A 17,159-nucleotide genomic window follows, 5' to 3' on the forward strand; every position below is an offset into this window, starting at 1 on the left:
TTCCCCCAGGAGCTGCTGTCAGCACAAAGTCAGGAAACAGTTATACTGTTCATATTTTTACAAGCTGCCTCTATGTGCAGCTAAAGTGAATCATAAGCTAATCACTGCCAGCTGCCACCGACCCCCCCTCCTTCTCTTGCTGCTCTCTAGCTCGATAGCTTCTCAGGCTCAAGGTATGAGGGGAATCTTTCATAATCCACATTAATCTTTAACCTGATATTTATCTTCACTGACCATCCTGTACTACTCTGTTTTTTTCCAGCCAGCCCACCCACCCCCGTCCTACTGCTGTGAGAGAGTGATTTGACCTTTGACCTGTTGATTCCTTAAGGCTGAGTTTGAGGGAATTTTAGGGTGAGGCTATGAGATTGATGGACCTAATTATAATAAATGTGAGGAAGGTTGAGAGGTTAGCGTGAGCGTGGACAGATATATAAAATACCTTTTGTGCTGTCTCTAACAGACCTCTGTTGCATGAAGATAATGTTGGAAGGAGATGCTAGCAATAAACTTTTATCAAGTGATGAGCTTGTAGTTTATAGGACCTCACTCTTTCTTACTGAAAATCCAGCTCAATGACTAATACCTAAGTTGAACAGTGAATTTTCCTGTGAGTAACATGGGAAAGCTGATGTCAATTTGGGAATGAGACAAGGTGAAGTTCATGACCTAACTGTATGCATGAAGTCCAGCCAAAATGACTTGTATTCAGGTTTGTCCTCACAGACTATTGTCCAAAAAAACATTACAAGGTGATGAACTCCTGCTGTGTGCAAGAGAAGTGGCTCTTGGAGTCTTGGCTCTGTCTACTGAGGTGTGATTGGATGGAAAGAAACCTGAAGATTCATGAGTAGTCCTGCTCTGCTGCTCATTCATCTTCCTTCACCTGCAACTCTCTGTCCCAACAGGGAACAGGGGGATCAGACTCCGTCCTCCACAGACACTACGTTCTCCACAAACACCAACTGCCTCCCCTCTCATCTGCTCCCATCGCAGCCGACCATTAAGCCCCTCTGATGAATGACGGGGGCTTCTTTGGCACAGACCGGTGGGAACTCTTCTGGTTCTGGTTAGCAAGCTAAAGCTGTGCTTGAGAGACAGACTACAGCATCCTGGCTAAAGCTAAGCTAAAGCTAAGCCAGCCCCGGAGGCCCCAGTGTGAAGAGCTTTGGATGTTTTGGGGGCCCTGAGAGCTTTTTGTTAGTCCCAGAAAATAAACCGCACTAAACACAAAGGATCTGTCCGTAATCACCATCCTTTGTGCAAAATATTGACTGTACATCATCTAAATCTTTTGTGTGTGTTAACTATTTGTGCAGACTTGTTAAATGAAGACATTAAAAACAGAACACCACAGAAAGTATGACTGACTACATTCTAACATGAGCTACCTCCTCAAAAATGTTTTTGTTTGGGCTGCGAGATTGACATTCATTTTCTGGTTCACTGTAGAATGATAATGGCTGGGAGACAGATGGAGTAGAGTTACTAGCGGTGAACGTCCCCTTTAGAGCCCAAACTCTTAATGTAGCTCTGTGCCGTCCCTGCTGCCACTCTAATTCAATTAGCCCGCGTCAATCACTGCTGAGGTATCAAACCACCTCAGACTAATATTTGCAGAGGGGCTCTAATATCAATATGCAGGTAAAGGCTGTATACCCTCCCCTCTGCAATTATATAACCACATATGGCTGAAGCACTGAATGACAACATTTACCACCCATCCCTCAGTGAGCACAGGCCGCCGTGGTGGAACAGCCAATTGCATGATAGTTCCTACACACACGCACGTGTACGAACACTCACACACTCGTGCACTGGTTCCATGCGGATTGCTGAATGTATTTTAACTGGCATATTTTAATATTAGCTTCAGCAAAATGACACTGGTATTTAGAGAGTAAAAGGAGTCTAAATGGCCCATTTGAGCCAGAGTAAACACATTTAGCTATGAGGTCAGAGGCTGCCACACTAGAGGCAGGTTAGTTTGATAATTTTGTCAAAATGTTTAATGTCCTGCTAAACCGTTTGGGAAAAACAAGTGCGGCGCTGATATTGACTTTGGCAGCAGCCTGTATACTCAAGGCTTTAAACATGTAAATCAAATGCTCCATCTTCAGGGTTAATGTGAGTAGACGTTTCATGCCCGACTGGTTGCTCTGTAGGTCCCTGCCACAACCCGCTTTTTGATTCCTCCCCCCACCCTCAGTGCATGCTCTATGATGAACAGATAGGGCACCAGAGTATGTCAGTGTATGTGTGAGCCTTTAAGGTCAAACATCTTGATTTGATGAAATCTGCAAATTTGGAAATTGCTGCAGTTTTATTGCTGTCACGTCACCAGCGTGAAGGTGTAGAGGGAAAGCATGAACACAGGTACTGAAGTTATATATGTTAGGAAAACTATGATAATGATATTATATGATCGATAATGCTCTCTCTCTCTCTCTCTCTCTCTCTTCTGCTCTCAGGGAAACAACACATCACCTCCTAGATGCTTCCAAGCCAACCAAAAATCTTAGAGTGGCACTCGGACATTAACATCCAGCCGGTTTCTCCGCCTCGGCCTGCTGCTCTGTTTGTGCTGGAAGTCTGCTGTGCCTCACACCCCAATCATTCGCAATCATGTGTGTTTCCTGTATTACAATATGTAAACTCCTCTCACTCACACACACTCCCACACACTGAGACACACATGATACACAAACGCATACATGGCTCTTAAAGTAAGAAAGCCTTCAAACTTAATTTAGTCATAAGCCCATTCTGTATATACTCCAGTTAAAGTGCATATACACACGGAGACACCCAACGAGCAGACCACAGGGTTCAAATGAAGCATGTTTTCTTAACATGATCACTTTGCTAACACAGGGTTTATCATGCTTGATTCCATCCACTCTTTCTCAATGTTATTCAACTGTAAAAGACTGTTTTCCCTTTCTACCTCCCTGGTTTTTCGGCACATTGATTAATACAGTACACACTGTGCCTCCGACGACACTTGGGGCGCGTGTTCCTGTTGAACTGGCACTCTGGGGAAATATTCTGTGCTAATAGGAAACATGCTGAGCCTTGCACACACACGAGGAACAACACAGCTTCATAAAAATTAGTTGTTAATTTCTGCTGGAGTTTCTTCAATCAAGACAGCGTACTTTTGAGACAGCATTTTCCAAGCATTCTTGGAAGGTCTTAGGTATTCAATGTAAGAGGCAGCTTTATAAAAAGGATTCTTTTCAGATTTCAGTTTAATTCTTCATGAAATGTACTAGAGGTTTAAAACAAGACTTAATAGACTTAAGTGTCATACTTTGCTGCTTGTTCTTTAAAAGCATGGCCAGTTGTACTTAATTTAACAAGCATCAGCTTTTAGAGTTTTTATTCTAAAGCACTTTATTTCATGTTTTTTGTCTGATACCTCAACATATTAGCCCCTAAATCATAAGTATAAGGGGATTCATACAAACTGAAGTGTAAGATTCTGGGAGAATCTGTTGATTCTTGTCATCCAAGGTTAAAACAGCTCACAATATAAACACCAACAATGATACTATTATCACACTGCTCTCATTAGAGTATGAAGCATGTCCAGCCAAAGAGTTTGGTCATCATGCTGATGCTGTTGTCTCCAGTGGAGAGAGGGGACCTTATGCACACTCAGTGTGGTGCCAGAAGTAGAGCTGGTGATGTGTCATGTTGACCCCGTGGTGAGCAGCACAGCCCCTCTCCTCATGACGGATGCTTCAGGGGTTGTAGAGTTGAGTTTGTTTCCAGTGTCACGGCCAAATGGGATTGTCAGCAGGACGGAGAGGCTTAACCTAACATGATCTAAGAGGGTTTGCCCTGCTGTGATTCAGGATGATTCAAAGGAGGGAAACAATGGAGATCCAGAGGGTCCAAATTTGTGAGGATAAAATACTGTAAGCATTATAAAAGAAGATCAAAGTTGAAGTGACCTTTCTGTGTTTGCATATTTAAGTCCATACATTCATGCTACTGTGAACATCCACATATGTTAAGTGAAGGGGAATGATTGTGACATGAAGGCCTTCACTTATTGAAGATGTTGCTCATTAGTCTAGCCTTGTTGGTAACTTTAGCTTCAAAGTTTTTAACTCGCCTTCTTACTTGATTTCACCTTACATCTTTTAGTGTACTGCAGAGGCCAGCCAGAGAAAGTTTTGGCCATGTGGCAGAACTGGTACAAAACCTTACAGGGTTAATCAGGAAAAGCACACCTACTAGATTTAACATTTATATTTCCCAACCTTCAGACAAATGTATACATTTACCTCCCAAAACACAGATCTTTCATGTCAGAGTAAGTAAGACCAGGGATATAATGTAACAAAGCAATAGTACTTTGTTAAGATTACTTCTTCTGGGAGTGTCTATACCTTTACTTGAGGTTTTAAATTTCTGTCCACTTCTATTTTAAATGAATGGAAACTGAGAGGTTAAAAACTGAGGCTGGCAGAAATGCAACATCGTGGATTCCAACTGCCAAAAAAACCTTGAAAAGTAAGGTAAACCAAGTGAAAATCTGCCATAAGAGATTTCAAAGTTCTGGTTTTCCCTCTTAAGCCCACAAGAGAGTCACTACAGTAAGTAGAATGCAACTTTACAGTGATACTGAATGCATGATGGATTCAGAGACAGTAATATGGTCTTATGTGAAATGTAAAACATTCTTAAAATTCCGACCACTTTCATAAACATCATTTGCTTGTTCGTTTACTTTCAATAATTAAGGACAACTAGTATAAGATTGTTTCTTGATACTTAAGAACAACAAATATCAAATCACTAAAAACTTTCAGAAAAGTAATATTAGAATAGCTGACCTTCAATTTTCATATTCTTCTTACTTCAAAATGGCTGGGGGCGCTGGTGGTGCAGTGGTGCAGTGGTTAGTGCGCACGCCCCATGTATGGAGGATGAAGTCCTACAAGCGGGCGGCCCGGGTTCGAGTCTGACCTGTGGCTCCTTTCCTGCATTTAATTCCCCACTCTCTCTCTCTCCCTGATTTCCAACTCTATCCACTGTCCTATCTCCCAAATAAAGGCACAAAATGCCCAAATATAAAACCTTTTAAAAAAAATGGCTGCAGTTGCTTCATCCAACCAGTAAGATTTATCTGAGTAAGACAAATGTGTCTGAGTAAGACAAATCTCCCCAGCATATTATATCCATGTTACAGATCCATGGAGGACTCACCCGTCTCTCGTGCCGTCCATGGCAGCCAGCGGGGAGAGGTGATGAGGGCTGTTAAGGTCGCGGTCCAGTCTGTGTTGTCGGGAGGGCAGTTCAGTGACGGAGGCAGAGGTGGGGTTAGTGGTGGGGGTGAGGAGGTCCACTGAAGCACTGTGATGGGGGGTGCCGGAGCCAGTGTACAGGCCTGAAAGACAAACAAAGCTAATTCAGTAAAGGTGCCAAACAAACCCAAGAGCCATGCACTCCGAGTTTCCTTTAAGCAAATTAAAAGCTATTTCATGGTTACAGAGTTTTGTTTTGACAACCTTCATCCAATCAGATCGCTTTGTGAAATAAAATGTTCTGTGTTTGTTCTGTTTGTAATTTAGGGTACATTGTTTTAGCTGCCATGGGGATTGGCCTTGCTTGTCCTTTCGGCTGTTTGTTCTTATTACGCAATAATAAACCAAAATGTTTCATGTGTTTATACAGTGACAAGTAGGCTATTCAAATGGAGAATACAGTGGTGGGATGTCCTCTGACGTATATGTGAATGTGTGTACGTGTATTTGTGTGTGGATCTGTGTATTCTGACACTCATGATATGGTTATGTGAGTACATTCTGGCATATATTTGATTTTTGATTTTTTTACATGTGCATGTATGCATGCATGTTTGTGTTGCTGCAATAAACTTTATGTGCACGGCTGGAGATATATAAAAAACATTATGAAGGATTGTCTGACTCTGTTTTAAACGGTCCAATACGTCTTTTTCTGTTCAGTCATTAAGTACTTATAAATCATATTGATTAACATTTTGTTGACACAGTGGCCAATTTCTTTCTGCTGTTATAAGCTGCATTTACACACTGATCCATTGTTCTTATTCAGAAAGCAGCTAACAAGGGTCTCTACCACTGTCTAACTATATCAGTAAAGATACAGAACGTTTTTATGTTGTTTTTAAAGTGAAAGTACCCATAAACTCCCAGACCCAAAGCCCAATTGAATTTTTAAAGTCTTAAAATCTCTTTTTACATCTAACAGATAGCCCAAAATTTAAAGGTATTTCTTCTAAGTCAAATAAATGTTACAAAACTAGAGTTATTTTAGAAAGCTTGGACCTTTAATTTGCAACAATATGTTTCCAGTCTGCAGTAATCTGACCTTTCCATCGAATTACTTGACATTTTGACAGGTTTCCATTAGTTATATCTGAAAATGTTTATCCCTAAAGTGCGACTTGGGACAAATCGAGCTGAGATCTAAATGTGCACTTAAGAACTACACACAAAGGACATCCAAGTGTTGATAACAGGGGTTAACCTTGATATCCACTTGTTCTCCCAACACAATAACATCTGCTTTCCCCATCTTTACCCTTTGATTACTTTTCCAGCATCTGCGAGGAAAGAGTCGCGCTTACTGTCTGGGGCAGTTATCAAGCAACGAGAGGAGAGAACAGGACGAGCTGAAAGGAGGATAAAAAGATCAGCGCTCCTGGTTTTGCAGTTTTCCCAGCCCAGCTGTTCTCAAGTGGAAGCATGCCAAGGTCTGATCTGACAGCACTCTGAAATGGCTACAAGCCTGATTCATTACCCCCAAATCATCAGTCACAGACCTTAAATGTTTTCCCCTTTAGCCCCAACATCTGCTACCAGACCGGCAAAAACAGTCGACAAATAATGGCTTTGATTGCCTCAATTTTATCTCTGGTTCCCCTTGTGGAGGGAGAGAGAGGGGATCTGATGGAGGGTTTTGTTCTGAAAGAATTGAGAATGGTCTTTTCAAGGCATCTACTTGGGTTCAGGTAATTAGCTGTGTTACAGTCAGATCGAGAAGTAGATCAGCCTCTCAGTAGCATGTAAACCTCTGCACTAAAGTTATGATGAGACCTTCCTCTGGTTAATCAGAGAACAGTGTAATTATGCGCTATAAAACAGAGAGGGGCTTCTCGTAAGTCACCCTTAAGTCTTGTGAATAAGAGTAGACTTATAACTGACGAACAGGAAAACCAGTCAGGCTCTAACTGGAAGCATGACTCATTTTCTGCTCCACAAGTGTTAATGATGGGATGGCTGCACACTTTGCCCCACCTCTTCCATGCATCCTATTGGCACTAGAACAAAGTGAAGCTTATGTAAATTGGGATCCTCAGCGCCAACCTGCAACATCTTTGCTGGCCTCGAATAACTCTGTATCCCAAAAGCTTTGGCACTGATTCAAGAGCAAGCTCCTTTGGGCTTTGAAACATTTCAAACAAGAGAGCAAGCAACTTCCTCTCACAAACAAAGGGAGGCTGCGGAGAAAAAAGCCAAAACTCAGAGGCCCGCTTTGAGATTCAAACACAAGTTGAGCATTTACAGTCGTCAAATGTGTGCTGGAGTTCCAGCAACAATAACAGAGAGCAACGGGGCGCCTGGACAGGGTAGATGCAGAAAACAGGGACAGATGTGTTCATAAATGGAGGACGCTGCGGGGCCTCTCTTTTGTCTTTAAGATTGTTAGAATCCATTTATCTCTCTCTGCTACCAATCCAAAGTACTGTTGACATTTGGTTATGGTCAAATTCATCAATTAGATGTTTTCAAGGCCATATGTGATGAATGAAAAGTTTGGAGCTGTTTGTCATGGAAATGGCTTTTGCAGTTTCTGCATGACAAGATGACGGGTTAACATGAAATGCCAACTACTCAACCAAACTTTGGAATTTAAATCATTAGGTCCAGCAGCTAAAGTGTTGATTTAAAATGTGTAGAAGCATTTACAGAGAAATTATAGCTGTGTAGTTTGTTTATGTTTGACCAAAGGCACCATATTGTAAGTATGATTTTTACTGCCTGGAAGCACAAACTTACCACAATACATCTACAGGAATGTTGACATTGCTGTTGATTACCACCTATGACTCTGTGATTGCTTTGCCAGGTGTTGGGATTTTTTGTGGTCAGACCTCACTTGTTGGCCTGATCGTAGGTTTTGGAATAAATACTCCCTGGTCATCCATATTTTGAGACATGGCCAGTATCACAGACTTTGCAATTGCTAAACCACAGAGAAGGTCCTACCCATGTTGTAATTCAAGTAAAAATCAAACAATAAAGGGGTTTTACTATTTATATGTTCTATATTCTTTTTATGTTAATTTTAAGATTTCAATTCAATTATATTTAAAGCTCCTACGTGTGATTTTTAGATGGTTATGAAACAGACTGAAATTCATACTGATGCCTCATTATTGGCTACAAAAGCAAATGTGATTATTATCATACAGATTGATGCTTTCTAAATAGTTTTTTTAATGCCTGAAACCACTGCCATGAGGTAGTTGGCAGATGAAGTGTTTTTGCATGCTGCAAAAAAGCCTTTCTTTTAGATTTTCCTTTTAAAAGATGGTCAAGTTTAGACAGCAGGACAAGATGTTCGTTAAAAAACATAAATATGTACAGGGCAAAATAAGATGTATGTTCAAAGTCACAAGGGATGAGAGCCACCAAATTGTCCAGTAGGGGGCACCTAAATCAACTCTAACTGAATGTACCTTACAGTATGTCTAATTCCTCCCAAATGGCCAAATGTAGATGCGTATTGAGATTTGTACGAAATACTTATAGGCACCTTTCATAGCAGCCTCTGCCCCCAGTGGCAGAGCAAGACTTTTTAGACTGGGGTGACCGAACTAGGCCACTGACCTCCATCTTTTCTCCCTCACGAGGTCATAATCATGCATTTACAGAAAACAGTGGTATATTGTTCCATAAATAAACCTTGCAGAGTGCTCTTTTGATTGAAAGAGTCCTATATTAAAGTTAAAGAGTGACCAGCGCCTAAATCTTTAAGTACTGAATAAGAAGATGTATGTTCAAAGTCAAAGCAATTTAAAGCACTCCCAAAATGCAACAGGCTGCATTGAAATGAAAAGACTTTCATTCTGTTGTAACTATGGTTGTAACACAGTTTAAAAAGTTGATTTAAAAACTAGTCCCGCCTCTGACGATACAAATAACCAATCATTGTTCAGGATTTTGAGGTGACAACTGGGGTGGCTAATCAGATGTCTAGGGTGGCCCTGGATCCCCCTGCCCATCCCTTGGCTCCGCCCCTGCCTCTGCTTTTAGTGTATGAATGTGAATGGGTGAATGTGACAATAAATAGTGTATGAAGAGCCAACATCTTTTTTCAGAAATGTAAGGAAATATCAGTGTGTTGTGTAATGGAATGTAAAGAGCTACAGAGTACCGTATACTAGTATATAGTGTACCTCTGAGTTATCTGCTATTTCATCCTTTGTAAGGAGGAGAGGTTAATATTATCAAGGTGTTGGATGACAGAGCAGCATCCCTGTGTGCATGTGTACCTGTGAAGATGTCCTGGCCGAGTCCAGGAGAACGACCATCTTTGCTGTTGTAGAGGTGCTGAGAGGAGTTAGAGCTCTGGAGGTGCTGCATGGACAGACATTCACTCAGAACATCCTGCTCCAGGTGAGGACAGGGCCGAAGCTGTCGATCACAAGGGGAGACAAAAAAAACCAGAAAATGATTACAAGGAACCATGTTGAGTCATTTTAAGAGAAATACATCTGGTTTGATTACACAATCCTAAGAACACAGCACGGCTTCAGTTTTGTCTATTTGTAAGTCCGACCCAATGTGGGGTGTGTTTTCTCTTTTGCAATCATGTGATTGTAATGTTAATTTGAAGCAGTAACTCGGAGGACAAGAATATACTCTCAGTCAGGGGGAACCAAAGGGAAGATCATACGCTCCTTTTTGAGTCATGTGTTGGCCTCGGACCTTGCGGGTAAGGGATCACTGTACCAACTCAGAGCCAACTCAAGATTGCTTCTGTTTCTCTCTTTGCCAACAGTAAAGGGGGCAATTGAAGACACATTTCAGCTGGAGAGTCTGTCACACGACAGGCAGAGTAGAACCTAAGCTTAGGAAACCTGTTCTACTTGGAGAAACTGGACATCAGCTTTATGGATCTGTTGTGTACATTAGTGGGTTTGTCTTTGTTAAAACACCACATTGTTGATGAGCACTGCACTAATATTTCTTTACTTCCTTTATTCAGGAGATGTACCTTTAGGCTGTAAATTCAAAACAGGGGCAGGGACAGAACACTTGATTATGGCTTGAGATTTGACTCAATTATCATTTAAGATATTTAAGGACAAACAAGGACTTGTTTTGTATTTACTATTAAATATCTAATCACCTTACTTAAGGCTACTGTGGGGAGTTATGAACAAACTGGAATTAATACAGATACCTCAATATGAGTTTTACATCAGAAAACACTACTTATACATTTACATTTACGGGACAAGAGAAAAGAGGTACTGCTAAAATGAGAATTCCTCATAGTAGCGCTTACCAATTTTGTCATTTTAAATCTACATCATTTAGATCATTAGCGTTAGATCAGATATTCACTTGTAACACTTAGCTTTGTGAAGCCGGTAAACCTGGCAGTAACTAGGTGTACATTTTCTGAAACTTGTTAGAGGAATGCTTGTTAGTACTGGTATTATGTTCTTCATACACCAATGCAATAATCTGCACTTCATAAACAAACATGATGCAAGGCTAATTTAAACAAAAGAACAGCTGGTATATGACTGCTAATCATTTGAATTCATGAATGTGGGTTCATTTCATCAGATAATAAACATGTAAATTGTTCCAGAACATATTTGTAAATCATCCTCCCTTATTTATAGATTACCAATACAGCTACATAGATATTTGCCCTGTTGCCTCATTGTATATTCTGTCTGTACATACAGTATAGAGCCTTGAAAACCAGGGTTTAAATCCTCGTTGTTTCACACATAAAGATGATTCTGATAACTTTATGATTTTTTTTTCTTTACTTTATGATGTCGACCTGGCAATGTAGCTGAGAGTCATTAAGATCAGCACAACCCAAAGTATATATTGCTCGAGTTACAGAGGAGACAGTTGATGTTGTTCACTCAGACTTATTAGTGTAACCATCGGTCTCCCTGAATCTGACTGTCCATCAACAAATCTAACCCTTTGTCACTGAATGAAATGTTCCACATTTAGATTTTCTGGTTGGACTGCAGATGGGAACGATCTTCAACATTATCACTAAAATTACTCGCCCATCACATTATTGCAACAGAGTCTATTCACCTCAGTGAGCTGGTGTGCAGAAATCAACTTTATCTGTGTGTGCGTGACTACAACCCTTTCAGAACTTCTGCCATCCTGCCAGCGAAAATCCCCCAGGACTGAACAACTCAGGGTGCCATATTCCAACGTTTTACAGCTGGCATCACGTACGTAATGATTTCACTCTGAGATATTGTATGTCAGTCAATGTGTATAGGCATGTCCTCCTGGGGATCCTTATGAGTGCCCTGCAAAACATTCATCACATGTAATTGGGGCTCTGTTTTCCCCACAGCGACACTCCTAACAGTTTCTCTCCAGGTCCGCTCCAAGAGTGGAGTCAGAGCGCTTGTTTGACATTTGTCCATAACATCTGGCCACTGGAGGATTCTGCAGTACAGCTTATTAACAATGCTACAAGCTCACATGTGTTTCCCTTTACAACGCTAAGCAAAGGAACACATCATCCAGCCTGCCACTATCCAGCTCCTTCCACAACAATGAGCCCTTTCTCTGTTATTTACCCACTTCCAGTCAGGGAAAGAACCAGCTTTCTGACCATGAACATGATGAAATGTGGTCAAACCTATTGTTTGGAAACGACATCCCTGCCCCCAACCCCCCATCCTCCAAACCCCTCAATGAAGTCAACCAGCTGAATGTGTGGATAATGCACATCAGAACAACAGAGATTACATGAAGCTGTGTGTTTGGGAAACCTTTAGCCCATGTGTATTAACTGTATTAAAGTCATGCTGGAGGTCTTCTGAAAGAAGAAGGTGCACAGTAGCTCTTGAGGAGGGAGAGCAGTAGTGCACTTTACATAATACACCTGAAAAAAAGCTAAAACAGGGTTGTATGCCAGATAATGTAAAACAGGCCAGATCATATTCTTCATTAAATTATTTAAATTAATGCATTGTGTGTTACCTCCAAATTAGAGACGTAACATCTATCTTTCAGTTCTTCATCATTTGACACCAACAGTACTTACAAATGTCTCACAAACTACAATTGTGACGAGCACAGCGCTACACCTTTAAGCTTTGTGTCGCGTTGAGTCCGCGTGCTGTCTTACCTTTCTACGCACCTGTTGCTCTTTGGCTGAGTGGATCTTGACATGTTTGCGTAGGGAGCTGGGATCTGTGTAGCGCTTAGTGCAGCCGGGGATCTGACATGCGTACGGTTTCTACAGAAAGATAGAAAAATATTTCATTTAAGATTTAAAAGTGTGAAATATACATTTAAAGTCACTTTATTGTAAGGACAGAGATACAAGTATTCTGGGTGTGAGTAAGCAAAGTGAATCCACAGTTAAGTTTGAAATCAGTCAAAGTGAAGGCAAAGGTAAAGTCATACCTTTCAGCTGACAATGACAGAGTTTGAAGTAAGCAGAAGAGGAAGGAAAAAAGCATGAAAAAGAAAAAAAGAAAAGATTAATTATAAATATTCAAACACAAATTGCCCTCCTGTAATATTCATTTATTGATTCGGGACTCTAAAACTGCTCTAGGTTTTATTTTGTTTGCTCTGCTGACCTTTTTAAATAAAGCTGGACATGTTAAAGTGATATAGGACTGCCATAGGGAATTTTTTAGACTTGATATTGTGGACTAACAAATTTGTATGTTTTATTAATGTTGTATATTGTAACTTTTTACAGAATGTTAGTATGTAATGTGATAAAGACTCTTGTTGTAAAGAGAGAGATGTAGGCAGATCGGAGTAACAAACGTGACATCTATAAAATGACGGCTCTCTCATGAAGTTTCCTCATTTCACATTCTTCTCTTTCACCAAACAAATATAGCATGTAGCTAGCTGATAGAGGGATTTTTTTCCCCCTCATGACAAATTTTTCTTTCATCCTCAGGAATATAGAATGGCCATTAAAGTGTAAGTGGATCCACATCTTTATTAGCTCTGTCTCCATACCTCAACCTTCTCTGTAAATAAGCCATTGTTATTGCAAGGCGCTTACGGTGCCACTCATCCCTGCTGTGTTTGTTTTGCCAAGCAATGCCCCCAATACAACCTTGAGGAAAGAAATCAAGCACAACTTCTGTGAAGAATAAATATCATTAAAGCTTGAAAATGATTTTCCCCCTAAAGTGTTTTTGGCAAGGCGGGAGACTGGGCAGCTACGGTGACTCCATTCACAGGGTGTTAATGTGAAGCCGTAAGCATTGAGGTCCCAGATTAGCTGTATCGTTTGTCCTTCTGTGGAAAGAGCGCGTGGTGGAAGAAAAATCCTTAAACGATGCAAAAACACATCTGCATTCAGAACTCCACTTACGTGAAAGTTCTGAATGATTTACTATTACGTGCACAAAAAGCAGCGGTGGCGGGCCAATACAGAAACACAGGGGGAAAATATCCTGGAAATCCAAATATTATAAAAAATACTGGATAAAGGAATATATATCTCAATTAAGTGTTCGCAATAATGTTGAATTTGAGCCTTTAATGATTCATATTACTATCAGCCAGAAAGTTTTTTAATTTCATGTGTTAATTTGGTATAGCCTGAATCTGCTCTGGAGAGTCAAGCTTTTTTTTTTTCTTCTAAAGTTAATTGTCCAATCATCTTCTGAAAAATCTTAAGTGAGTTAAAGAGTTGCTTCATTCTTTTTTCTGTCACAGGATTATTAGACGGGACCTAACTGAGGCCTTGAGGAGGGCAGGTGTTGTATGTTGAAAGCTTCTGAAGACTTCAGAGATCGTTTGTGATTTATTTTTAATAAATTAAATTAAATAATCAGACTCAAACTGAATATGTCTCTAAATCAAGACTTACAATAACTTAATCATGGATATGTATGAAAACAAGCTTCATTAACTGATTACATGCTGTATATTTATTCAAGCTTTGGTGAAAGATTGATTTCTATAGTTTCTTTTTCAGTTGGTTGGCTAGAAGCAGGTCCTTTAAAATAATTTAAATAGAGTTTTTACAAATAATTGAATATACATAGTTATCATTTCAGAGGTAGGTTTTAAAAAAGGTTTTTAGATTTACATACGAGACGATCTTTTAAAAATAAAAGCGAAATCTTAAGAGTGAGAAAAAAAAGGAAAGTACCTCAACTGTTGTAAAATACAACATTTAAGCAAAGCATCTTGTTTACTTGCTGGCTGTGTTGGCGTGTGGATGGTGATAAAGTGAGGTATTGGTGGGGTTACTGAGACATGACGAGAGGCAGCGATGGCTGACTCAACCTTTCCTTCTCCACAGCCAGAGAAACAGGCGAAGCTCTGTGTGAGCTAGCAGCTCCAATCCAAGTCTGTAACTGTGCAAAGCTTAGACTCGACCTAAAGGAAGTGATCATTTAATGATCTGTGGCGTGTGACTGCCAGCGTACAGCGAGTGAGAGTGCCACTCTGCTCAGTGACTGACAGCATGTTAAAGTCTGACACTGTCAAGATGTGGAAACAGGCATTGAGACTTGGACAGCAGTGCAGTTTTTTTTAAATGTTGGTATAAAACTAGAGGAAGGCCACAGTATGAGCATTGTTATTTAGTTGCATGGAATTATTACATTTTGCATTTTATTTAATTTGAATGAGTTTACTAGAAACCTACAATCATTTATAACCCATAATATCATGCCGGTATCTTTCGTGCAACACAGTGACCACCCAGACTGTTTTAACGTTTGGCCTGAGATGAGTTAAACATTAATCCACCCAGGAGAGACATTAGGATGTCATTCAGAGCAGCGACTTCGTTTCTGACCGTGTCCAGGTGAGTGCGCTGATGCTTGGCGCGGTCGCTGGAGTTGCTGAAAGCTTTCTGGCAGCCGGGGTGCTGGCAAAGGTACGGCTTCTCTCCTGTGTGGCTCCTCAGGTGGATCTTCAGGTTCTCCAGACGTGAAAACGCTTTGTTACAGCCCTCGAACTATGGAGGAGGAAAGAAAGATACACACGGGGGACGGAGGACACAGGAATGCACGCACACACACACACACACACACACACACACACACACACACACACACACACACACACACACACACACACACACACACACACACACACACACACACACACGCACACACACACACACACACGCACACACACACAAGGACAACCATAGTTAGACAGGTATGCACCGGACCACACAAGAAAATAAACAGACACCCACATGCATGCATGTGTGCACATGGAGAAGTACAGCCGCTAACACAAACACACACAGCAAAAAAGATATCAATCAGTATAAATCTGGTACATTTTTGCTACAAAGTGGGGTCTGTATACGTGTATGTCTGTGACTCAGAAAGAAGCTGTCCCACTCATCCCTCAGTCCCTTGATCGCTGGGAGAGCTGGAGGAGTTCATTCTACACCACATATTCACCAGCTATGGAAAAGTGAGAGACGCTTCAAACATGGTTGTTCTAATCATGAGCTTTTTTTTTCCATGGCTCTTGAATTACGTGGCCAATTAAAGGAGCTTTGTTGAAAAAGCACGTCTACTTGAAAGACAGTGGTTAGCTGACAGTACATCTATCTCAAGGCTGCTGCGGCTGCATCTAAATTGCAGGGGAAAGTGTCACCGTACAGGTAATGGGCTGTAATGCATAGCATGAGATAAGTGCTCTGCTGTGTAGAGTATAGTGCATTAGACTGACAAGTGACAGTGACTGTAAACAAGCTCGTATCCGATCCAGCTCGGCCCATTTGATCCAAAGCACTCAGCCAATGAACACCACAGATTTGTTAACAAGTGAATGATTCATGAGGCCTCTCAAGTATCCACTCCTGCTCTGGAGCAGAATATACAGCTGATTGGTTGATGAGGCGGTGCATGTCAAGACCCCCAGCAAGAGCTGCTGTGTAAAGAGTTACAAAGTATATGGGTGTATAGTGGTATGGCAAGCATAGCTAAATGCCACTTACACCTACCTGAGGTTAATCTAGCTCAATATGCTGAGACTTAACTGTCAAGGATTACAATAGGAGCAGCTGAGGAGCTCATGTTAGCAACCTTCCTCTCTGCATCCCATTTATATGGCAACACACAAAGACTTCTGCACGAAATGCAGATACAGATTATTTCTATTTTGCTTTGTACTTTCAACATTTCCGTTTCTGATAAAGACCACGCTTGTTTTAAATAAATGTAAAGTTAAGAATTGTCTAATATTCTTTTCTTTTATTCCCTATAAACAATTGTTTAGAAGTTAAATCATTAACTGGATCTTCTGGTAAAGGCTTTAGAGTCTAGGTACTGTGTCCCTCAGAGGTTTCCCATCCTCTGGAGAGGTTCTTGCATGGAAAACACCATTAATGATACGTTTTGAACGTATCTTTGGTGTCCCTATGGCAGGGCTCAGACTACAAGAGTTTTCCATTCAATATTGGGTTGCATCATTCATTTTAGAAGAAACCTCGTAAATATATTCTTCTCTTATCTCAAACATGAACAAACAAATACATTCATAATAATGGTGCATCACTCACTACAGGGGAAATAAGAGTACCATGTGTGCCTTGTTAACTTTTCTTAACTCCTCTGAATTTGTATGATCTTATGTGATCATTTTACACGAGGAACATTTGATATTAAGGGGACTGCTACTTTTAGTTTGTGAGCCATTCCTCAGGATAAAGATTGGGATAAAGAGAAGTCAGATGTCTCTCCTGATTTTCCGATAGTGTGAAACAAGAAACTCCTGTAGACATTTAGCGGCCTGAGTTATAATATTAAAAAAGATGCGAGACAGCAATGCAGAATTGGAAAAAGTGTAATTATTGTTTTTTAATGTGTATATTTACAATTTTCTTAAAGATATGCATAGGACGATAACTGCAGGATT

General features: G+C 40.6%; 1 protein-coding gene across 2 annotated transcripts in view; it reads right to left on the minus strand.

Moving 5' to 3' along the window:
* The window catches only part of LOC109996100 (zinc finger protein GLIS1), a 73,765-nt gene that overhangs the window by 7,223 nt on the left and 49,383 nt on the right, over nt 1-17,159 (minus strand). Inside the window, exons 5-8 of one of the 2 annotated variants that reach the window (XM_065955950.1) lie at nt 15,076-15,237; nt 12,430-12,528; nt 9,557-9,698; nt 5,221-5,401 (exon numbers count right to left, since the gene is read on the minus strand). In XM_065955950.1, coding sequence (XP_065812022.1) covers nt 5,221-5,401; nt 9,557-9,698; nt 12,430-12,528; nt 15,076-15,237 — 584 coding nt within the window. Of the gene's footprint in view, nt 1-5,220; nt 5,402-9,556; nt 9,699-12,417; nt 12,529-15,075; nt 15,238-17,159 lie in introns of both variants that reach the window. The other variant, XM_020650054.3, reaches the window with a different exon arrangement.

This window comes from Labrus bergylta, chromosome 6, assembly GCF_963930695.1.
Source record: "Labrus bergylta chromosome 6, fLabBer1.1, whole genome shotgun sequence".
In the NCBI taxonomy this organism is placed as follows: domain Eukaryota; kingdom Metazoa; phylum Chordata; class Actinopteri; order Labriformes; family Labridae; genus Labrus; species Labrus bergylta.